Source organism: Pleurodeles waltl, chromosome 12 (assembly GCF_031143425.1).
Source record: "Pleurodeles waltl isolate 20211129_DDA chromosome 12, aPleWal1.hap1.20221129, whole genome shotgun sequence".
In the NCBI taxonomy this organism is placed as follows: domain Eukaryota; kingdom Metazoa; phylum Chordata; class Amphibia; order Caudata; family Salamandridae; genus Pleurodeles; species Pleurodeles waltl.
The window spans coordinates 70,757,069-70,780,913 of NC_090451.1; the positions used below are offsets into that span (position 1 = coordinate 70,757,069).

Here is a 23,845-nt window from a genome sequence, read left to right on the forward strand (position 1 = left end):
ATACTTTTTCCCTACCATCTACAAATCAAAAAACATAATTTTGAAAAATAAGTCAGAAAAGAAGCATTAATGAACTGAATTAGTTATTATTTTACAGCCAGCCGAATCCGTTCAGTTTATGATTCCGCTGTGTAAGTGGTCAACCTTACAAATTATCTAACTGAGGCATAAGTGTATTTCGAAGTGCGTGTGCGTCAGGTGACGCCTGACGCAAACTAACTGACCGGCTCGCGAGCTGCGTTGCCTCAATGCCCGAGACGTGATTTCTGAACTTGAGCCACGGCGAGAGCTCACAGCGCTCCCAGGCAGCAGGAGGTGGGGCTGGCGCGTGCATTATTCATCCAGACGTTTTCAATGAAGTCCCCCCGGAAGGCCCGCCCCCTGGACCGCGGGAGCCAATCCGCGCCCCTCCGCCGGCCCCGCCCCCCTGCCTGGATCTCCTCAGCCTGACGTCAGGAGCTGTCCGCCGGCCTCAGTGCTGAGACAAAATGGCTGGCGGGCGGCAGCAGGGCTGAGCAGGGGGCAGAGCAGCATGCCACTGAGAGCCGCGCACAGGCAGCAGCAGGCTCCCAGCTAAGCGCCCCCCAGCAGGGCCCCGCGTCGTGAGGACCCAGCCCGGGGCAGGACCATGTCCTTGCTCTGCGTCGGAGGTAAGGAGGAACCACCCCAGCCTTGGGGCCATTTCAAATGTATTTACTAATTCCAGATCCGGGGCAGGAATGTGTGTGGGGCTGTTAAATAGGTTTCCATCGCCGACCTTTTCGTTTCGACCATTCTACGCCTTCCTCCCCCCAACGCACACCCTCCTATAGGTATCATATTCACTCCCCACTCGAATACATCCTTTATAGCCCCCCACGCCCCTAAATGTCTCACACGCTACTGTGTCCCCCCAAATGATGGTTTCCGTGCATCACCCCCGCTCAGCAGGCATGCACCTTTTGATGTGCCCTGGGTGCAGTGCTCCTGTGTGGGTGCAATCTACACACACATCACAGTGGTGTCCCCACCCTGCCCCTGACATGGGGCCCGGCTCCCCTGCACCGAGCCCGGGCGCACGCCCCCATCATGTGCACCCTGGGTCCCTTCCATTCCCCCCCTCCTAGCCTCCTACTACTGGGAATAAACAGATTTTCCGGAGAGCTGGCCCTGCTAATGCGGTATCGATCGCACATGGCGATGCACCGTGCGAGGGGGCGAGAGCTTCCACCCTGCACCCCGGGGTGCTGCTGTGGTGATCCGGCAGGTGTGCCTTGTAAGGAGGCTGTCTGAGGGGAAGGGGCGTCACAGGCCTCTGGGATGGTGAACGGAAAGAGCTGCTTCTTTGATTTTCTCAATATTTTGAACATTTTCCTAACCACAAATTACCACCTGTATATTGGTGGCGGTTTATATAGCGGGGAGAGAATGGTCTCTTGGCGCTGTATGCATGTTACTATCGAGCATGTCACTGGTGGCAATTTTATCAAGCGCATAAGAATAAAAGACCGAGTACGCCCCGGCGGGGCTCGAAACCTGTGGCCCCCAGGCGCACAACCAGCTGAGCAACTTCAGCCTGGTAAATTACCTTACACACATCGGATGCTTTTAAATAACATTAATATCATGTATAAATGGGTGATATCGTGTGCTGAGAGGTGTGGCTTCTATGGATCACGAGTAGGCAGCCGAGAGCCACGAGCATGTGTTCAGCGTGTGGGGTGCGTGTGTACAGAGGGGCGTGGCGTGGTGCGGGCCCGTGTGGGGGTGTGCATGCGTGCGGGGTTTCTCGGTGCAGCGAGGGATACCCGTGTGCGCGCTGGGGAGAGGTGGGGCGTGTTCTTTCGTGGAGGGGTGGGTGGAATGTGTGTCCCCGAGTGCAGGTGTGAGAGAGACATTATGTGGAGGGAGAGGAGTGATTTATGTGTTTTTATATAAGTGAGTCGCGGGGTGGGGGCGGTGGTGCGTGTTTCTGCAGGGTTTGCGAGAAAGGGGGGTTGCAGAAGAGGGCGTGTTTGTGGGATGAAGGAAGATGTGTGTGTGCTTTTATGTACGCGTGTGCCCATGTCTGCGAGAGTGGCACAGAGTATATGTGGAGGGACGTGTGATATGTTTTTCTGCACGAGTAGTGAAGGGTGAGGGGGTGTGCACGCTTCTGTGGAGGGCTGAGAAGAGGTTTGTTGGTTTGCGGGTGTGTGTTGGGGTGAAGGAAGGTTCGAGTGTGCCTGTGTGTACCACCCCCCCCCCCCCCCCCCCGTCTGCTGAGTTGCTCTCAGGATTGCCTGGAGAATACATTTTTTTTTCTCAGCTAAAGCGCTGTGCATTTTGAGCGCGTCGCCCCGCGATGCCACGTCTATTTTGGGAGCACGCGTTGTTTGCACCTCACCCAAGAACGGCGAATGAATCGCTGCTTATTTCAATCTCTTCATTTGAAGGCAAAAAAGCCAGGAAAGCGAATTTTGTGAAAGAGGCCGCAGCTGTTCCCCGCAGAGTGAGCGAGTGTGATTTAAACACCTGCGCCCCCCGCCTACACGGCATAAAACAGTGTACAGCTTGTCTGGGGTGGGGTGATGAGGGGGTGGGGAGGAGTGACTCCCGTGCATAGGCCCAGATGAGGTCATGCTGGGCTGGGAGGGCCGGGGTGTGGAGGTGTAAGGCCCGCCTGCCCGTGATCTCCAGGGATGGTAGGTGAAGCAAGCCATCAGACCCCAGGTGGTCTGAGACGAGGGTGCACGGGCACACTGGGTGGACTTTAGTCTATGGCTCAGAGCCCCAAAACTGTCTAATTCCGACACGTGGCGCTATGTAAAACTCCATAGCCGAAGTCATGCACCGGTGCATATATAAAGCACACGCATAAATGCATGCTCCAGTCCTTGAGATTATCAACACATCGCCCAGTGGGGTTCCATGCACATCTTACAAGACTCCACACGCTTCCACGTATGCACCAGTCAATGGGTTCCATGCTCAGCTCACAGAGCACCGCACGCATACATGTATGCGTCAGTCAACGGGTTCTATATACAGCTCACAGGGCACTACGCGCAAACATGTATGCACGACTCAGTGGGTTCAATGCATAGTTCACAGGACATCACATGTATATACCAGCCAGTGTGGATCCGTGCACAGCTCACAGGGTACCACAAGCATGTATGTATGCACCAGTCAATGATTTCAATGCACAGCTCACAGGACACCACACGTACACATGTATTCACCAGCCTGTGGGATTCCGTGCACAGCTCAAAGTGCGCCACACGGATACATGTATGCACCTGTCAATGAGTTACATGCACAGCGCACAGGCCTCTACACGTATTCCTCAGCCTGTGGGGTTCCGCGCACAGCTCAAAGTGCACTACACCGATACATGTATGCACCTGTCAATAACTCCCTACGTGCCATTCTCTTGGACCCTGGGCCGCTGCCAGCTTTCACGGCGCTAGCAGAATGGTCCGAAATGATGTGCAACACCCCCACACCCACCCCCGAAAGCACACACACTCCGCTCCATTCACAAAACCCATGCCTCGCGGGCTCGGCTTCTCATTCACAACAGCGGGTGCTAGGGGAGGGGTTTGCGCTGCTGGCCAGGAGATAGTGGGTGATGGGGGGGGGGGACTAGGTCACGTCACATGTCTGTTGCTGAGGGAAACAGAGGGCTTCGGCTGGACGTGCAGGGGACGAGCCTGGCCTGGAGGGACAAAGATCGCGTCTGAAAGGCCGGTGCGGTCGGGGATGCTACAGAAACCTGATATCTCCCTACAGGGCGCCGGGTTGTCAAGGAACGTCGGGATGCGTCGGGGGTCGGAAATATGTTTATCCACCGTGTAGTTGACTCTGGCCTTTCTAGGGCACCGCCCTGCTGGAGACTGTTCTGGTTGTCCCCTCCCCTAGGCTCTGACGCCTCTAGGATCTAAAGGGGGGCGGGGGGATGGGGGGCTTCGAGGGTGCACGCATTACACACATTTTCAGATACCATGTACCCGGGAGAGGCTCGAGCTGGGAAGGGGGCTGAAGGAGTGGGAAGAGCGGTGGGGAGTGTGTTTGTGGGTGGGGGGATGTGAGGGGGTCCCCACAAGGAAAATGTGGAATTTTTTGGGGGGGGAGGCACTGGAGGGGAGATGAAGTGGTCACACTGGGGAGAACATTAGGAAAGGGGTCGAGCTGGATAGAAGCTGGGAATGGGCTGCACTAGAAGAGGGGCTGAATTGGCTACAGTGTGGCATGGGGGTAGATGGTGGTCCCGGATTTAAAGTTAATATTGCACTGAATAGAGGATAGAGCAGGGAGCGAAGGCACAGCGAGGCTGTCCTGGTGAGAAGATGGGGAGGGCAGTCCCCTGCCTGAGTCTGGCAGGACTAAGCGGTGGCCAAGCAAATACAAACAATCAATCAAACAATCAGACATTTGTAGAGCGCGCTATTCACCCGCTAGGGTCTCAAGGCGCTCATGGGGAGGGGGGCGGAAATTGCTACTGCTCGAACAGCCAGGTCTTGAGGTGTTTCCTGAAGGTCAGCAGGTCCTGGGTCCCGTCGTATGTGGACGGGGAGGGACTGACTGTAGTTTGGTGGGTGCGAAGGACGGTGGCGAGGTTGGCGGAGCAGAGTTGATGGTTGGGAGTGTGGAAGGTGAGTCGCTCGTTGAGGTATGTAGGGCCAGCGCTGTGGAGTGCTTTGTGAGCGTGGATGAGGAGTTTAAAGCTGATCCTCTTGTGAGTAGTGCGCTATACAAGTGCGAAGTTTATAGTTTTTTTTTTTTTTTTTTACAGTTTACTTGTTGACGGGGACCCAGTGTAGGTCTCCTAGGTGGGCTGAGATGTGGTTGCTGCGTGGGATGTCGAGGATGAGGCGTGCAGAGGCGTTCTGTATATGCTGCAGTTTTTTCTGGAGCTTGGCCGTGGTTCCTGCGTAGAGAGCGTTGCCGTAGTCCAGTCTGCTGCTGATTAGGGCATGGGTGACCATCCTTCTGGTTTCGGTAGGGATCCATCTGAAGATCTTGCGGAGCATGCAGAGGGTGTTGAAGCAGGAAGACGAGACTGCGTTGACTTGCTGGGACATGGTGAGCGCTGAGTCTAGGATGAAACCTAAGTTGCTTGCATGGTTGGTGGGCGTTGGTGCGGTTCCTAGGGTGGCCGGCCACCAGGAGTCGTCCCATGCGGAGCGGTTGGAGCGGAGGATGATGATCTCTGTCTTGTCTGAGTTCAGTTTTAGGCATCTCCTCTCCATCCAGTTGGCGATGGCCTTTATTCCGTCGTGGAGGTTGGTTTTGGTGGTGGCGGGGTCCTTGGTGAGTGAGAGGATCAGCTGGGTGTTGTCGGCGTAGGAGATGATGTTGTGGTTGTGGGATCGGAAGATGTTGGCGAGCGGTGCAATGTAGATGTTAAAAAGGGTTGGTCTGAGAGAGGATCCTTGGGGAACGCCGCAGATGGTCTTGATGGCTTCCGAAAGGAAGGCGGATTCTCTGGGTTCTGCCGGAGAGGAAGGGTGTGACCCAGTCCAGGGCTTTGTGGCAGATCCCTGCATCGTGGAGGCGTGTGCGAAGGGTGTGGTGACAGACTGTGTCAAAGGCAGCCAAGAGGTCTAGGAGGATGAGGGCCACAGTTTCACCTTTGTTGAGCATGGTCCTGATGCCGTTGGTTGCGGCGATGAGGGCGGTCTCGGTGCTGTGGTTCCTACGGAATCTGGATTTAGAGGTGTCCAGCATGTTGTTGTCTTCCAGGAAGCAGGTCATTTGGCCATTGACGATCTTCTCGATGACCTTCGATGGGGAGGGAGGGAGATGGGCCGGTAGTTCTTGAATTCTCCGGGGTCCGCTTTGGGTTTCTTTAGCGGGCATTGACTTCAGCGTGCTTCCAACTCTCTGGGAAGGTGGCGGTCTCGAGAAGAAACTGTTAACGATCATACGGGGTTGGGGGGCGTTGATGGGGCTTGCTTTGTTGAAGACATGGTGGGGGCAGGGGTCGGAGGGTGATCCAGAGTGGATGGTGCTCGTGGTTTTGATGGTGTCCTCATCGTTGATGTGGATCCAGGAGAGCAGGAGGTTGGTGTGGCTGGGTGTGTTGAGGTTTGCGGTGGTCGTGGGGGTCGAGGTGTTGAAGCCGTCGTGGATGTCTGTGATCTTGCGGTGGAAGAAGGTGGAGAGGGATCGCAGAGGTCTTATGAAGGGGGGGGGGGGGTCGATGGAGCAGGACCTGGGGTTAGCGAGTTCCTTGACGATGTTGAAGAGCTCTTTGCTGTTGTGCGCGTTGTTGTCGATGCGATCCTTGTAGAATTATCTCTTGGTGGTCCGGATGAGCTGGTGGTGCTTGCGGATGGCTATCTTGAGGGTGGGGTGGTTGCTCTCTGTTTGTTCGTGGCACCACTTCTTCTTGATTTTTCGGCACTCCCGCTTGGAGGCCTGAAGGTCGGCGGTGAACTGGATGGCCTTAGTGCTGGTGCGGTTGTTGGAGGGTTTCCTGATCGGGGCGAGGGTGTTGGCGCAGTCGTCTATCCATTGTCTGAGGTTGAGGGCGGCTGTGTTGGGGTCGTGGTGATGGGTGACGGGGCACAGGCAAAGTCAGCTGATCTTCAGTGATCTTGTTCCAGCCGCGGCGGGGAATCTGTCGTGGGTGGTGGTGTGTGGCAGGTTTGTGGAAGATGAAGTGGACGCAGCGGTGGTCAGTCCAGTGGAGTTCGGTGGTATGGCTGAGGGTGACGTGGCTGCTGGCGGAAAAGACAGGGTCGAGCGTGTGGCCGGCGGAGTGGGTGGGCGTCGTGAAAAGTTGTTTGAGACCGAGGTTGGTGAGGTTGTCGATCAGGGCGGTGAGGTTGCTGTCGTTGAAGTTCGAGGTGAAAATTCAGGTCACCGAAGAGGCAAGGGAGTGGGTGCTGATTATGTTGGCGATGGTGTCACTGAGCTGTGGCTGGGGGACAGAGGGGCCTGTAGACGAGGGTTCCTCTGAGGGTGGTGTTGGCGTTGATGTGAATCTGGAAATGTAAGTCTTCGGCGGCGTCAAGGGCGTCATCCGTGCTGTTCGAGATTCTGACGATGTTCTTGTGGACTATGGCGATCCCTCCTCCCGATTTGTTGGTGCGGTCTCTGCGGGTGATCTTATAGCCTTCAGGGATGGCTATGGCAATGTCAGGTTCCGAGGAGGGGTTAATCTAAGTTTCGGTGAGGAAGGCGACATCTGGGGAAGATGAGGTGAGTAGGTCCCAGAGTTCGACGGCATGCTGGTGGACGGAGCGGGTGTTGAGGAGGATGCAGCTGAGGTGGATGTGTTTGGTTCTGGCATGATGTTTGGTGGCTTGGGGGTAGGTGAAGCTGCAGTTCTGGCATGAGAAGGGTCCGTCGGTGAGCTTCAGGGTGGCTCGGAAGCAGGTGTCAGAGAGGCCTGTGTTGAGGGCGTGGAGGTCATTGGCATCTAATAAACATCATGTACACTAAGTCGAGGCCCTAGGTGCCTCTCTAGGTCTGTCCTTTGCTGGTTTAATAAAGAAAAATATGGTTCAAGCTGCAACGCTGCAAACGTCACCAGAAGTCCCATTTGTGACACTTGAGTGTACATGTAAATACTGTTCGTATATGTTAGTGCCAAATACTAGTTTATTTATCGTGACTACCTCACTCCAGGTCATTACAGGCATTGTTTCCAACCCTGAACTTCTCGCCTTCAAATCACTGATTCCAGGTGTTTTGGTTTAATCAAAACAAGACTACTCCACCCAGAATGCAATAGGCTATTACACAAAAGTCCTGAGAACAGTGTCCATAGTGACCAGGAGGGAGGTGGTCACCCTAATTTTGTTCCAGTTGAATAACCATATTATCCTCTTTGTAGGGCTGTGGTGGGAAGTTCTGCAGGTGCAGCTCCCTTTTAAATGTACCTCAAAGTGTTTTCTTGCTTATTGCCCAGGATAATGGCGCTATACAAACCTTTAAACTAATAAACTGCTTCCTGTTGATTTTGGATAACCTCTATCCATTATCTTCATTTATGAGTTTGTGAAGCGCAGCATTTTATGCCACAGGTGTTAGGCAGGACCTTTGTTACATTTTCCCATCCTCTGTTGAAGGGTTCATAGATATGATTCAGAGGCCACACGCCTTTTAGAGCACCAATCACCCTTTTCATCCAGCACAAGGCACCAGCCACACTGGAGAATAGAAAGGGATGGAGCATTATGGAGGGAAGGTGTGTGGGGCTGTGCTGGAGGTAAGGAGACAAGAGTTGGGAGAGTACTGATTCACGGGTGCAGGATAGGGAGGGAGCTCAGAAGCAAGGTACGGGCCTATTCTGATGGAAAGGTCAAGGGTGGACCCACTAGTGGGAAGATTGGGTAGGGCTGTATTGGAGTGCAGTTTGGCCTGACTAGTGGAGGAGAGAAGGGGGCAGGTCACTCTGGAGGAAAGATGCTGACATGCCACAATGGAGCAAAGGAGAAGGTGTCCCCACTAGTTGGAAGAGTAGGAAGGGCTATACTAGGGTGCCGCTAGGGAGGCTGTATTGGAGGGAAGATGGGGATAGGCCACACAGGAGGGGAGCTGGAGGTGGCCTCACTAGCGGGGTGATGAGGAAGGGCTGTGTGGGAATGCAGATAGGGCAGCACGTACTGGAAGTAAGATTGGGGCAAGCCAAATGAAGTAAAGATGTGGGCCAGCCACACTGGAGGGAAGGTGCGGACAGGCTACACTAGAGGGAAGGTGGGGACAGGCCCCACTGGAGGGATGGTTGGGACCGGCCCCACTGGAGGGCTGGGGATGAAGGAATGCTAGAGCTGTACTACTGAGAAAGACTTCGGATTACAGCATGGTGGCACTGGGGTGGGGCCGTGCAGGAGGGAAGTGAGTTAGAGTGGTGGAAATTAAGCCGGGGGGTAGGTTGGTGGCAGTATAGGGAACAACTGCACTGGGGGTAAGGCGAGAAGGTGGGACACAAAGGAAGGAGAGAAGGGCACCGTCACCAGATGACTGTTGGCGAGAGGTCTGCACCAGGGGAAGGCGATGTGTAAGAAAGGAGGGCAGAGCCTTCACTGGAGGGGCTGCTCGAGCAGGAAGTCTGGAGTTTCCTGAAAGAGAGTGAGTTAAGTACTGCTATGGAGGGTGGAGACAAAGAGGGGTCTGTACTGGGTAGGTGGTCGGGGGAGGTCTGAGCCATAGCTGGATGGACGGTGGTAAGGGGCTACACTGGAGCACTTGCATAGGAAGAAACTTTGGAGGATTCCTGAGAGTGGTACATTAAGTTCTGCACTGAAGAGGGAGGAGATGAAGAGGGGTCCGTGCTGGAGGGGTTTCGAGTAGCGGGGAGAGGCTGTGGCCTAACGGCCAGAGATGCCAACTTTGGAACAGGGGAACTAGGTTAGAGTCTCGACGTCAGCTCAACATCCTGTGATTCTGGCCAGTCACTTAGGGGGTCATTCTGACCCTGACGGGCGGCGGAGGCCGCCCGCCAGAGTTCCCCCCTCCGAAATACCGCTCCGCGGTCGAAAGACCGCGGAGGGTATTCTAAGTTTTTCCCTGGGCTGGCGGGCGGTCGCCAAAAGACCGCCCGCCAGCCCAGGGAAAAACTCCCTTCCCACGAGGATGCTGGCTCGTAATCGAGCCGGCGGAGTGGGAAGGTGCGACGGGTGCTGTTGCACCCGTCGCGTATTTCACTGTCTGCCAAGCAGACAGTGAAATACTTGTAGGGGCCCTCTTACGGGGGCCCCTGCAGTGCCCATGTGCAGTGCCCATGCCCCCAGGGGCCCCGCAACCCCCCCTACCGCCATCCGGTTCCCGGCGGGCGGACCGCCGGGAACTGGATGGCGGTAGGGGGGGTCGGAATCCCCTCGGCGGCGCAGCTAGCTGCGCCGCCTTGGAGGATTCAAGAGGGCGGCGGTACACTGGCGGGAGACCGCCAGTGTTGCCGGTCCGACCGCAGCTTTACCGCCGCGGTCGGAATGCCCTGCGGGGCACCGCCGGCCTGTCGGCTGTGCTCCCGCCGACCCTGGCCCCGGCGGTCTAAGACCGCCGGGGTCAGAATGACCCCCTTAATCTCTCCGTGCCTTAAAAAAAAAAAAAAAAAGACATAAATTGAATGTGCACTTGTTTAATGTGACCGGCACTCATGAAAAGCGCTCCATTACCCCACGTCAAGTTTGCACGATCTAAAATTGCAAAAAAACCTATTATATATATTATATATAAAATGCGGTGATGGAGCACTGAAGCTTTCAGCTGAGCTGTGCTCAAGAGTGGCCATTGATTAGTCTCCGGGGCATTCCATGTGCAATAACTTGTGTTGTGACATTAAAGGCTGACATTCACACATTATTTTATCATGCCAAACACACACGTACGCTCATGCATACATGCGGGCATCAAATAATCACACATGCTCTTACACAACATACAACTATACATTTGTTTACACATGAAGACATCATCCTTTCATACACGATCAAATACATCATACCAGGCGCTTCCTGAAAAAAACGTATTTATTCACATCTATTGGCAAATACACCAATACAAAAACGAACACAGCTACAAGGGCAACAAAGCAGACAGTATTGTGGCCTACAAGCGCACCCGCACGAGCAGGCGCATAGGGGCCATGTTCATGTGCCCTCACAAAGGCACACAAAATATCATGCACATGGAACCTCAGGAAACACAAACACCCGCCCTCTTGAACATATTTATATGCATCCTCGGGCACAAACAAACCTCACGCGCCCATATTCACTAACTCAATGAAAGATTCACCTGTCACATGCAACTACTCATAGACTCATGCAGGATCAAATAAAACCACAAACCCAGGACTTGTGTACGTGCACACTCCTGTACGCGGCATGCACAAGAACCCCTGCACTGCCGGCCTGTCGAGGAGCCTCTCACATCTCTGCACGCTAATCTGAGCTGCACTAGACACAGCCGGCTGCTGGCGCTGGTTCCCCGGTGATGCTCCGCGCCCTTCAGGCAGGGGATGCTCCGATGAGGCCGACAGTGGCGGAGCCTCGCCTCAGCCAGTCGGAGCGCAGACTTGTACAGCGCTCTCTCATTCTTCAACCTGAGGGATGTGTCTGAAGCTGGGAGGGAGCCGCGGCCTGCCACCACCCCTGCCTCAGACTGCCTGACCCGGGGAGGAATGCCAGCCACGTGCCTTGTATCATCACTGCATGAAGCGCTCCCGGGAGGGGTGTACAATATGTACCGCGCACGCGTCCACACGTCCACACGCTCCGCCAGCACGCACACGCGCGCATGTATCACCAGAAACAGATAAACACCCACTAGCCACATGTACACACAGAGAAACTGGATCACTACCCTTCTAAGGCCGCCACAGCAAGAACCAACACGTGTACATGCAGATGCACCACCTAAAGAACCACTGACATACAAGGATATGCCAATACATGTACACAAACACTGACAATATTCACACACCACACGGATTTATACAAGACACATGCGCTCACAACACATCTTAGTTGCATGTGTGTGTACGCACGTACGTACAATTCGTGTGTGCGCACCTTTGTGTGTGTACGTCCGCAACTCCCCTATTTGTCTAACCGGAGTGTGGTTTCCTGTCTTTCCCTGCAAGAGAGAGCTGGGGCGTGGGGTAAGTAAACCTCAGAGGTGATGGGTGGAATGTTTGCAAAAATCTCAGCCACTGCTAATTCCCCCTAGCCACTTTCCAGTCCATCATTTTCTATTTGGCATATGCACACTGCATGCAGGGACCAGCCTTCTGGAACCCAGACTTGGGGCCTGATTTAGAACTTGGCAGATGGAATACTCCCGTCTGCCATATTACGAACCCCATAGGATATAATGGGATTATAAAATGGTGGATGGGATAACCGTCACCTTTGTGACAGAGTATTCCCCTCCGCCATGTTCTAAACCAGGCTCTTGGTCTTGTTCCAATAGGTACACTTTGTCAAAAACCGAGGCCAGGTTCCATCTGAACTGGAAGACAAGCAGTCAGTGTCAGCCTTGATGGGCCTTATTAGCGAGGTGTAGCTTGAGTCCAAGGCGCAGAGAGCACAACCCTTCAGCCACCACACCCAATATCCTTCGTTTTGCAGTGTGCCAGCCTAAGTGTAACTCACCCATTTACAAAAGTTTAAAGGGGGAACCCTATCAATAATTGAGAGACAGGCAGGAACCACCTAGAAGTTTAAGGAGGAAGCTGGGCCCTAACTGAGGGACAGCCAGATGCAAAACAAAAACAGAAGAATTTTTCAACCAAGGTCAGAAGATTCAGCCATCATTAGATTTTGGGGCCCCAACGTTTACGGAAATCTATTCCTTTTACTACAATAATGTGGACCATGGGGATTCTACAACTATGCTCTATAGATATAAGACATCCAGCCCGGCAGTCTGTGGCGACTCCCTGTCTCCAACTCAAGATGCCAGGGCATCTAAGCATCCCTGGGGAGCCAAAATATTTGTATGTCAAGCAGTATTTGTCACGACTCACGTGCTGCTTGCGCCTGGAATTTGCAGATCTGGTGGCGTGAATCTTCAATGTTCGGCTTTGGCCCAAAAAGGGGCGACTCTTTCTGGTAGCCACGGTGCTGTAGGCAATGGAGACACCAAGAACAGACCGTGCCCTTCAGAAAGTAGTGCCAGAGGGAAAAAACCCCTTAAAAAGGGGAAAAAACCTCCAAACAGGAAGACTCCTGGAGAAAAACAAGAACAAACAAACAGGAATCCAAAAGGAGCAAAAATCAGAAAACACAGAATGCTGAATCCAAAACCAAAAGGCAAGGAAATCAGGAGCGAAGACACTAACTGAGCAGAAAGTGTTGCAGCGCAAAGAAAGAGGAAAAACACAGCCCTTATATACCAAAAAACAGGAAGTGACCCACAGGAAGTAAAAGGACACCATCTTAGATAGGGAAACAATGCATAGAACAGAATAGTAGAGGAACCATAGAGAATAGGGAACAAGGAATGCTGGGAAAGCACAGGAATCTGGGAAGGAGGAAAAAACATAAAGAAAGGCACACAACAGACTGCAAAAAAGAAGAAGGACAAAGAAACGAAGAAAAACAGGTAAGAGGGTTCAGAGACCCCTGGGACAGTGAAAGGCAGAAGGAAGAACGAGGCCCCAAGCAAATCTGGGGCCTCGAAACGCGCAGGAGAGGCTGGGGGCGCGCCGCGTCTTAATAACGCGGTGCGCGGCCCGAGCCGAACGCCCGGCAGAAGTCGAGCTCTCGGCTCGCGCCGCACCGCGCGGCGCGACAGTAGGTCCCCCTCCCGAAGGCCCAGGTTTAAGAGGGAATAAACGGTGAAAGCGTTGAATCAGGAGAGGAGCGTGAACGGAAGAGGCATCTTCCCATGAACATTCACTGAGAGGATAACCCTTCCAATGAATCAGATACTGAAGTCGTTTATGAAAAAGACGAGAGTCACAAATTTCCTGCACTTCATATTCAGGAGCATCATCCACAAGGACAGGAGGTGGACAAGGAAACTGACGTGAGTAAGGATCAGGCACATAAGGTTTAAGCTGAGAAACATGAAAAACCGGATGGATCTTCCATGTATGGGGTAAGTGAAGACGGACAGTGACAGGATTGACCAACTGGAGAATACGGAAAGGCCCATAGTAACGAGGTGTGAACTTGTTTTGAGAGAGACGTGAGGGCAAGAATTTGGAGGAGAGCCAGACTTTATCTTGCAGATGATAATTTGGATTGGTTGTACGTCTCTTGTCTGCAGCCTTCTTCATATACCTCTTGGTATGTAACAAATTAGATCGAATTAGTTTATGGAGTTGGAGAAGGCGTTTGGAGAAATAGTTAATAGCAGGTAGAGGAGAGTTGGATTGTGGAGAAGTAGGGAAAGAGGTAGGATGAAAACCATAGGAACAGAAAAAGGGAGTGACCTTGGAGGCACTATGGACTGAGTTATTGTAGGAAAACTCAGCTAAAGAGAGGTAAGTGCTCCAGTTACTTTGGGTAGAATTGCAAAAGCATCGAAGATATTGCTCTAGTCCTTGGTTCAGACGCTCAGTCTGTCCGTTGGTCTGAGGATGGAACCCTGAAGACAAGGCTCTATTTATATTCAGGGTTTTACAAAAATGCTTCCAAAATCGGGAGATGTACTGAGGTCCTCTATCAGATATTATGGTATGTGGAAGTCCATGGAGACGGAAGACATGATCTATGAATATTTGACTTAGTTCTTGAGAAGTAGGCAGCTTTTTTAGGCCAGTGAAATGAGCCATTTTTGTGAAAGAATCCACTGTGACCATGATAACCCGGTTTCCTGCTGATGGTGGGAGCGAACACATAAAATCAGTAGAGATAGTATGCCATGGGGCCGATGGAACAGGCAAAGGCTGTAGTAATCCTGCCGGTCTGGTGTGAGGTATTTTGACTTGGGCACATATGGGACAGGCCTGAACGTATTTTTCCACATCCAGTTTCCAGGTAGGCCACCAGAAAAATCGTGAAAGTAGTTCTTGTGTGGCTTTGATGCCTCTGTGACCAGCTACAGGGGAATCATGGCACATTTGTAATGCTTTCTTTTGCACCTTGTTTGTAGGGAGGAATATCAGGTCTTGGTAATAAAAATATCCTTGTTTCTTGTACAATAATGGTCTTAGTTCTTCTATGTCATGGTCCGATAGGTTGGCGTATTCTTGTTGTACTTCTTCCAGGAAAGACTGAGCCACTCCAATGATCTTACTGGGTTCTAGAAGATACTGGGATGAGGAAGGAGAACACTCTGGATATCGGCGAGACAGAGCATCAGCCAGAATGTTTTGAGATCCTGGAATATATGTAATATAAAAATCGTACTGACTGAAGAAAAAGGCCCAGCGGGCCTGACGACTATTCTGGCATACAAAATTTCTTAAACATTGTAAATTACGGTGGTCTGTCCTCACCTCAAATGGTTCCTTGGAACCCATCAGAAACTGTCTCCACTCAAGGCAGGCTGTTTTCAGAGCCAATAATTGCCTTTCAAGTACGGAATAATGTTGTTCAGCTGTGGAAAGGATATGAGACAAATAGAAAACAGGATGTTCAAGGCCATCATCCTCTTGTCGTTGGAGTAAGACAGCTCCGATGGCTCTCTCAGAAGCATCAGTTACTACTATAAATTGCTTGGTGGTATCTGGATGTCTTAAGATGGGGGCTTGGGTGAAGGCTCTCTTTAAGCTTTGAAAGGCTGCTTCAGCAGCCTCAGTCCAGACAAACCCCTTCTTTAAATTGTCCTTCTTTAAGGTGTGAGTTATGTGGCTAGTCTGACTGGCAAAGTCTAGAATGAATTGTCGATAGAAGTTTGCTAAACCTAGGAAACATTGTGTTTCTTTTATGGTAGAAGGGGAAGGCCACTCTAGGATAGCTTGTACCTTTTCTTGATCCATAGCTATGCCGGTGGGACTTAAATGATAGCCCAGATATTTGACTTCCGTCATGTCGAACTCACATTTCTCTGGTTTGCAAAATAGTTGATGATCACGAAGTCTTTGAAGAACTTGTTTAACATGGGAAGTATGGAGTTCAGGATTTCTAGAATAAATAAGAATGTCGTCTAGGTAGATCACGACTGTCTGATTCAGTAGGTCTGAAAACACTGAGTCCATAAATCTCTGGAAGATTGCGGGGGCGTTAGTAAGACCAAACGGCATAACCCTATATTCAAAATGGCCAAATGGGGTCCTGAATGCTGTCTTCCATTCGTCGCCTTCTCTTATGCGTAAAAGGTGGTAGGCTCCTCGTAAATCCAATTTAGTAAAACGTTGGGCCCCTCTGATTGCTTCCAGTATGTCCCTGATGAGAGGCAAAGGATAACGATCTTTAATGGTAATTTTATTCAGACCTCGAAAATCCAGGCACGGACGAAGATCCTTAGTCTTCTTGGGCACAAAAAAGAGAGGGGCCCCAGCCGGAGACGACGATGGAACAATAAGACCACTCTGTATATTTTCGTCCAGATACTCCTTTAGAACTTCCTTTTCGGGTTCCGTGAGGGAGTACATCCTCCCAAAAGGAACAATTGTGCCGGGTTCCAATGGAATTGCACAATCATATTCTCGATGTGGAGGTAGCACAGGTTTTGACGGTTTTTGGAAAACATCCTGAAACTCCAAATAGTGGTCTGGGATCCCTTGGACCGTATTAATGGACATACCAGTGGCACCTTCAGTAGCTAAGGATCTTTTCGGAGACCAATACTTGTCGGAAGTAAAACAGTTCTCATGACAAAATTGCGAAGACAAAGAGACTGTCCGGGTAACCCAATTTATATATGGGTTATGTCTGATGAGCCACGGAATTCCAAGAATGATGGTATGGTTAGGGGACGTAATAAGATCGAAGGAGATGTGTTCTTGATGGTTTCCCACCTGTAGACTTAACATCAGGGTAGTGGTGTCTACAGGACCAGAGGATATCAAAGATCCATCCACAGTGTGTACCTGTTCGGGTACTTCTTTTGCTTGAGTAGGGACTAGGTTAGCAGCAGCCCACGTCTTGTCCATGTATATACCACTAGCACCACAATCTAGTAATGCCATAGTCTTTTCTTGACGACCGTCAGGAAGTTGTAACAGGACCGGAAAGATGAACAAGGCAGTTGTATTGTCATTAAAGGAGCTGATGGAAGGTATAGCTGTAGATCCCGTCCCCTCCCTTCTTACAGAGGACGGGAGGTGGCGTTTCCCGAAGGCCTGGACGGACGTACTGGACAGGTACGGAGCATGTGACCAGCAGAACCACAATACAGGCACAACCCTCTCTTGCGTCTGTCTTCTCGTTCACTAGCAGAGAGCGGACCTCGGGTAGTATCCACCTGCATGGGTTCCCCTTCGATGTCTCTAGCAGGAGTGCGAGGTTCCTCGGAACGCTGCAGGTATGCACGTGAGCTACTTGGCTGGGCAAACCCTCTACTCCTTTTCTTCTCCGATCTCCGTTCCTGAAGACGATATTCGATGGACAGTGCTTGATCCATCAGGCCACGAAGATCTTCCGCTCTGGTAGAATGCACTAGTTCATCCTTTATTTCTTCTTTGAGTCCTCTACGAAATAATGTTACCAGAGTACGTTCCACCCAAGTGGTCTCTGCCGCCAGCTGACGAAAACGGGTTATATATTGCAGGACGTCTTGGGAGCCTTGTTGGATGTCGCACAAGGCTTCTTCAGCGGAGGCTTCCAATCCAGGACGACTAAACATCTGTTTGAAGCGACTCACAAAGGCGGAATAGTCTGACAATACAGGGTCGTTGGAGGACACCATCGGGGTTGCCCAGGCCAAGGCTGGACCGGATAAGGCACTGATAAGATAACCCACCTTGGTCCTGTCGTGGGAGAATTGAGTAGGTCGGAAGGCGAAATACACCGTTAAAGCATCCAAGAACTCGCGAAGCTTGGTTGGTTCACCAGAGAAACAAGGGGTAGAAGCGGAGATTGTCGGAACATCACTGGTGCGGAGGGCCAAAGTCTGTCGTAACGCAGCATTTTCATTACGTAGTTGTTGCAATTCCTGGGCTTGTTGCTGAATCGTGGTCAACAGAGATTGCTCCGGATCTGCAGCAGCCGCCACTGTATTATCCATGGTGTTTGAGGACGTCGGAATGGTTTGGCGCTGCAATCTGTCACGACTCACGTGCTGCTTGCGCCTGGAATTTGCAGATCTGGTGGCGTGAATCTTCAATGTTCGGCTTTGGCCCAAAAAGGGGCGACTCTTTCTGGTAGCCACGGTGCTGTAGGCAATGGAGACACCAAGAACAGACCGTGCCCTTCAGAAAGTAGCGCCAGAGGGAAAAAAACCCTTAAAAAGGGGAAAAAACCTCCAAACAGGAAGACTCCTGGAGAAAAACAAGAACAAACAAACAGGAATCCAAAAGGAGCAAAAATCAGAAAACACAGAATGCTGAATCCAAAACCAAAAGGCAAGGAAATCAGGAGCGAAGACACTAACTGAGCAGAAAGTGTTGCAGCGCAAAGAAAGAGGAAAAACACAGCCCTTATATACCAAAAAACAGGAAGTGACCCACAGGAAGTAAAAGGACACCATCTTAGATAGGGAAACAATGCATAGAACAGAATAGTAGAGGAACCATAGAGAATAGGGAACAAGGAATGCTGGGAAAGCACAGGAATCTGGGAAGGAGGAAAAAACATAAAGAAAGGCACACAACAGACTGCAAAAAAGAAGAAGGACAAAGAAACGAAGAAAAACAGGTAAGAGGGTTCAGAGACCCCTGGGACAGTGAAAGGCAGAAGGAAGAACGAGGCCCCAAGCAAATCTGGGGCCTCGAAACGCGCAGGAGAGGCTGGGGGCGCGCCGCGTCTTAATAACGCGGTGCGCGGCCCGAGCCGAACGCCCGGCAGAAGTCGAGCTCTCGGCTCGCGCCGCACCGCGCGGCGCGACAGTATTAACTTGGAAAAATTGAGTTGTATTCCACATTAGTGAGTTACCTTCTCAAAATAGCCAAGAAGAGGTATAAAATTGTGCCAAAGTCAAAACACTGATTGTGCTATCAGACTCTGCCAAACCTGTGACTTTGAATCACTAGATCCTTGGACCACCTCTGCAGACTCCTATGTGAAAAACACTTTCAGCACACTGGACAGCCCCAGAATTACCAGTGGTGCGGAGCCCTCCAAGGCTACAACCGGTTTCAATCAGAGGGGGTCTCCAATAAACGAACCAGTCGATCAGGCCTTTCCTATATTCTGAGTTGAAGGAGACGCTTTCTCTGCTGCTTTGTACAATAATTCACACCGCTACTCTACAAAGCACTTATTTGCCTAGCAAGGGCGGCAGATGTTTGTCAGGTCATATGTATCCCTTCTGTAGACTTTGATAGAAGGACTGTGAGAGTTCTCACATTTGTAGAGATACTGGAACCTAAACGCAGCTTTCATGAGATTACCAGAGCAGCCCTTCGTTCTTTAGAGCATTTTCGTCTAATGTGTGGACTTCTTTCTTAACAGACACAGTTTGTGTTTGGTTCCAGACGTGAGGTGTGCTGGGACTCGCCTCCGCCACGAAGGTCACAAGGAATGCCCACTGCCCGATCTCCTAATGGGCTTTGATTATTGACCAGAGAGCTTGCACAGAACTCTTTACCATCCTTGGGGGGGTATCCACCACCAGTAGGCATCCAAAAACTGGACTCTCTTCAAGAAGACTAAAGTAGGAGAAAAGTCACCGGAACTGTTACAGAAACCCGGAGTGGAATTTTAATCAAGAAGGGAATAAGGGCTGTTGTCAATATATTGCCATCCTAATGTGTCGAATACGCCTTCACCTGCGAAGCCCCCCTCGCCCATCTCACCTTAAGTCCTGCCTAATAATCATCCATCATTGGAGATGGTCAGGCTTTCCTGCTGACACTCGGAGAAACCAATTTATTGAGAGTGCTTGAGATTGATCCAGTCATAGCAGCCCGCACGTGTTTTGACATACAAGGTCCCACTTTTATTATGAGATTGAGACAAAATTATTATATGGACCATGCACATATTATTAAGTCAGGCTGGGTTGTGGGTGTTTTTTTTTTAGTGTTTTATTTTTAGATAAACTGTAACAGTTTGAACAGTACCATTCATTATTGATAATGCGGCCTGAAAAAATAAATATTAGAATTTTTTTCATGCAGTTGCTGCAGCTCAAACCTTTGGTCAAGGAGCAGCAGTTGGCTTTACCGAACACATTTTAATTCGCCTGGAATGTCTAATAACTGGTGTGCTGTAAATAAAGTAATGAGGTCAGGTGCATAGATTCACGAGGGGTGTTTCGAGTGTTACACCCCACAATAAATGTATTTCTGCTAAAATGTTGGGTATGAGTGCTTTCAGTCGGGTATGGTGAGATGTCTGTTGGATTTCACCAGGAAGTTTTATATAAACACAGACAAGAATGCATACGCACTCTCTCCATCTGTTTTGAAACCCCTTAAAAATGTAAATTTACTAAATATTGTGTTTTTTTTGTCCTAATACTACCACCAATGCCATTTATCCCCTTTCCACTTCTCCTTAGGCCTCTGTCATGCACCCTGCAAGTCCTATAATGTATTTTAACATTATATGCCAGCCTGATTGTTGGAAATCTAAAGCTCAGCTCCCCCCCCCCCCCAATCCTTCTGGCCAACCTACGCCCCTGAGTGAGGTACATGGAGTCTGGTTGAGGCCACATTACAGAAAGCACATTGTGATTGGAGCGAAGATAGAACATATTACTAGGACATTTCAGTGTTTCTCTGTTTTTGTGTAAATGTACTTATATGTTTCCAAGTTGGTGTGCAGGGACATCATGTGATTTTCCCAGAATCACACAATTTTGTATCAGCAGTCTACCTTGGCATGACAGAGGTTCACCAGGGTCCAGGTTTACAGATGTGGGCATTAGGAACCCACACTTCCCGGGTAGTGAGGCAACCAAATGCAATATATTTACATGTCACAAGAAGTAATATGCAACATAAAGTCAAAAAGGATTTTCCATGTGTATTAACTCCTGAATTGTGGCTGCTCGTGAATTGCGTTTTGAGAGAAGCTTTGCTCCTCTGCTGCTGGCGACAGTGCAAGCTACAATACTTTCAGTACCGTAGGAAAGATGCCAGCACCTCAATCCAGCTGACTCCATATTAGGGTACTCTAATGAAATGCAAGTTCAAGGCTCAGCTGAAAAACAAATACTGAAGGGCAAGTATCAGCCTATACTGCCCCTCCAGCACAACGATCACCCACAAAATGGCAGAAACGTGCCCTTACATCATGGGCATCAGTGAGCACCCACTCAACAAGCCGTAGTGGAACAGGGTCACAGGTGTTGGTCGAAGACCTGCCTCCATGCTGGGATGCACCTCGTATTCACCACCTCCATGCAGGCCTCAAGGCTCACCCTCTTACAGATCCCTTCCACAAGAATACCCTTCTATTTCACAGCACTCTTACTCATTGGACCATGGCCTTCATGGACATCCCCCATGGAGACTTCTCCCAGGTGGACAAACCCACATCCCCAGACAAGCACTGACCCAATCTGGCCATGTCAATGTAGAACATTTGTTGCACTTGACTTCTGAAGGCAAAGTCTTTTGGTCACTAAGTTCCCAAATGTTTAAAATTACCAACAATAGAGTCCTTCATTTGCATCCACCTCGTCTTTCATTAGGTTCACTAATACCCGCACTGTACCCACACAGAGACTACGAACAACCAAGCTCCACTCCAGTGCATCCTGCTTAAAGCCTGCTTTTTATGCAAACAAGCTACGGAAATCTGGGACACAACCACCAAACATTACCCAGACTTCACCATCATCACAGAAACATGGCTAACACTCTCCTCAAACCTTGACATCGACACGGCCACCCCTGACGACTACAAGATGATACAACGAGACTACACCAACAAACATGGCAGGGGCATCCCCATCATCTTTAAGGAAACCATCCAGTACACCATCACGCCGACGACCCAACGCCCCTCGTGGAGCACTTCAGCTTCCAACTGCAGACCAATGCCAACACCACGATGTGAGGCATCCTTGAATATAGACCACCGGGACCATGCCCAGCCTTCTGCATTGCCAAACTCAACACCCTACTCGCCCTCCACTATGTCCTACTCGGCGATCTCAATTTCCACCTTAACGACCCCAACAACACCAACTCCACTTCCCTCATAAAGACCCTCGGCAACATCGGCCTCACCTGAATGGTCACCAAACCCAGACACAAAGCCTGACAAACTGGATGCCATCTTCACCCTCTAGCAAAACAATCAATTTCATCGACGTGACTGAACTCACCTGGACAGACCACATCCTCATTCGCTTTACCATCTTCATTTCAAAGCAGACCACTTCCAAGCACCTCAGCACCGAGGCAAGGTAACCGAGACCCTATGAGCACAGGCCATAGGCACCGCACAACCCGAGCCCACAACAGACCTCGACCTCAACCAGGGTGTCCAAAACTTTACCATCTGGATCACCAAATCCGTCGACAGTGTCGCCCTGCTGAAACCAGCTAAATCCAACAACACCTCCAAGCCAGAGAGATAGTACACTCCGGAGCTTAGAAACTCCAAATGCGACTGTCACCAACTCGAGAAACAATGGCATGTGACCAGGGACCCCTCTGACAGAGCCACCTACAAGGGAACACTCAACAACTACTACCACCACAACTAGGCAGCAAAAAGAGCAGCAATCACTGCCCGCATCGACACCACAGCCAACCACACAAAACAACTCTTCAGAATTATCAAGGAATTCTCTAACCTGATAGCCACAGAGACCACCATCCACCCATCCCGGGAACTCTGCAACGCCCTCTCAGACTACTTCCATAGGAAGATCACCACCATATACAACAATTTCGACTCCCAACCCTGTACCTCCAGCCTAGACAACATCCCTAAAGCAGCGAACACCAGCCACACGATAACCTCCTGAACCCTGATTACCACACAGACCACCGCAGCCATCATCTCATCCATCCACTCTGGGGCACACACCAACCTCTGCCCCCACCATCTTTTCAACCTCAGAGACAACACTATTAGCACAGAACTAACCTGCATCCTCAACACCTCCATCTCCATGGCAACATTCCTGGACAAATGGAAGCACGCAGAGGTCTGACCCTTCCTTAAGAAACCCTCTGCCGACCTCAGCAACCTCAAAAACTAAAGACCAATCTCCCTGCTCCTCTTCTCAGCTGAAGTGCTTGCGAAGCCATCAACCAACATTTCACCGACTACCTCAAACAAAACCACTTTCTCAACACCTCAAAATCAAGATTCCAGCCAACCACAGCACGGAGACTGCACTGATTGCTGCCACAGATGACATCAGGACCCTCCTCGACAAAGGAAGGTCATCAGCTCTGATCCTTCTGGACCTCTCCACAGCATTCAATACAGTCTCCCATCACACTGTCCTCAACAGACTCCACAAATTAGGCATTCAACAAAACACCCTTAAGTGGGTTGTCTCTTTCCTATCAGGCTGCACACAGAGCACCTGCCTTCCTCCCTTCACTTCTACATTCAAGAGCATCACCTGCGTCGTACCCCAAGGATCCTCCCTCAGCCCAACCCTGTTCAACATCTACACGACTCCCCTAGCAGACATTGTCAGAACCCACGGACTCAATATAGTCTCCTACACCGACGACACTCAACTAATCCCCTCACTCACCGAAGACGCCAAAGCCAACTACCACAATGCCATGACCAACGGAGCAACATAGATGAAAAACAACTGCCACAAACTAAACATTGACAAAATGGAAGTCCTGATCTTCGGGAAGAACATCTCCATATGGGACCACAGCTGGTGGCTAGCAGAACTCGGACCAGCGTCCTCTCCATCAGACCATGCACAAAACCTCACCTTCATCCTCAACTGCCAACTATACATTAATCGACTAGTAAACTCGGTCACCTCCTCCTGCTTCTACATCCTCTGCCAAATCTTCAAATGGATCCCTGCCGACACCAGAAACACAGTCCTGCCTGTCCTGTTCACCATGGCAATGCTCTCTATGCTGGAGTGTCCTCCCAGCTACTAAAGACTCCAGACTCTACAGAACACCACAGCCAGACTCATCCTCAACCTCCACTCCACTGGCTCCCCGTCCAGAAGACATGCCAATTCAGAATCCTCACACTCACATATAAGGCTGTCCACAACCTAGGGCCGTCCTACATCAACCATATACTAACCTTCTACATCCAAGCAAAACAGCTACACTCTGCCTCGCTAAACTTTGCACACACATCCCGCATCCATTGCGGCCGCAGCGGAGGCCGCTCCTTCTCCTACACAGCAGCTAAGTCCTAAAAAAGCCTTTCCCTTCACCTCTGAGCAGCTCCCTCCCTGGCAGACTTCAGAAGGA

General features: G+C 50.8%; 1 protein-coding gene across 7 annotated transcripts in view; it reads left to right on the forward strand.

Annotated features, from left to right (window-relative positions):
• Positions 1–490: 490 nt before the first annotated feature.
• UNC13A (unc-13 homolog A) overlaps positions 491–23,845 on the forward strand; it is a 240,517-nt gene continuing 217,162 nt past the window's right edge. For all 7 annotated transcript variants that reach the window (XM_069216645.1, XM_069216647.1, XM_069216648.1 and 4 more), the window contains exon 1: positions 491–650. In XM_069216645.1, coding sequence (XP_069072746.1) covers positions 629–650 — 22 coding nt within the window. In that variant the 5' untranslated portion in view covers positions 491–628. The remainder of the gene's footprint in view (positions 651–23,845) is intronic.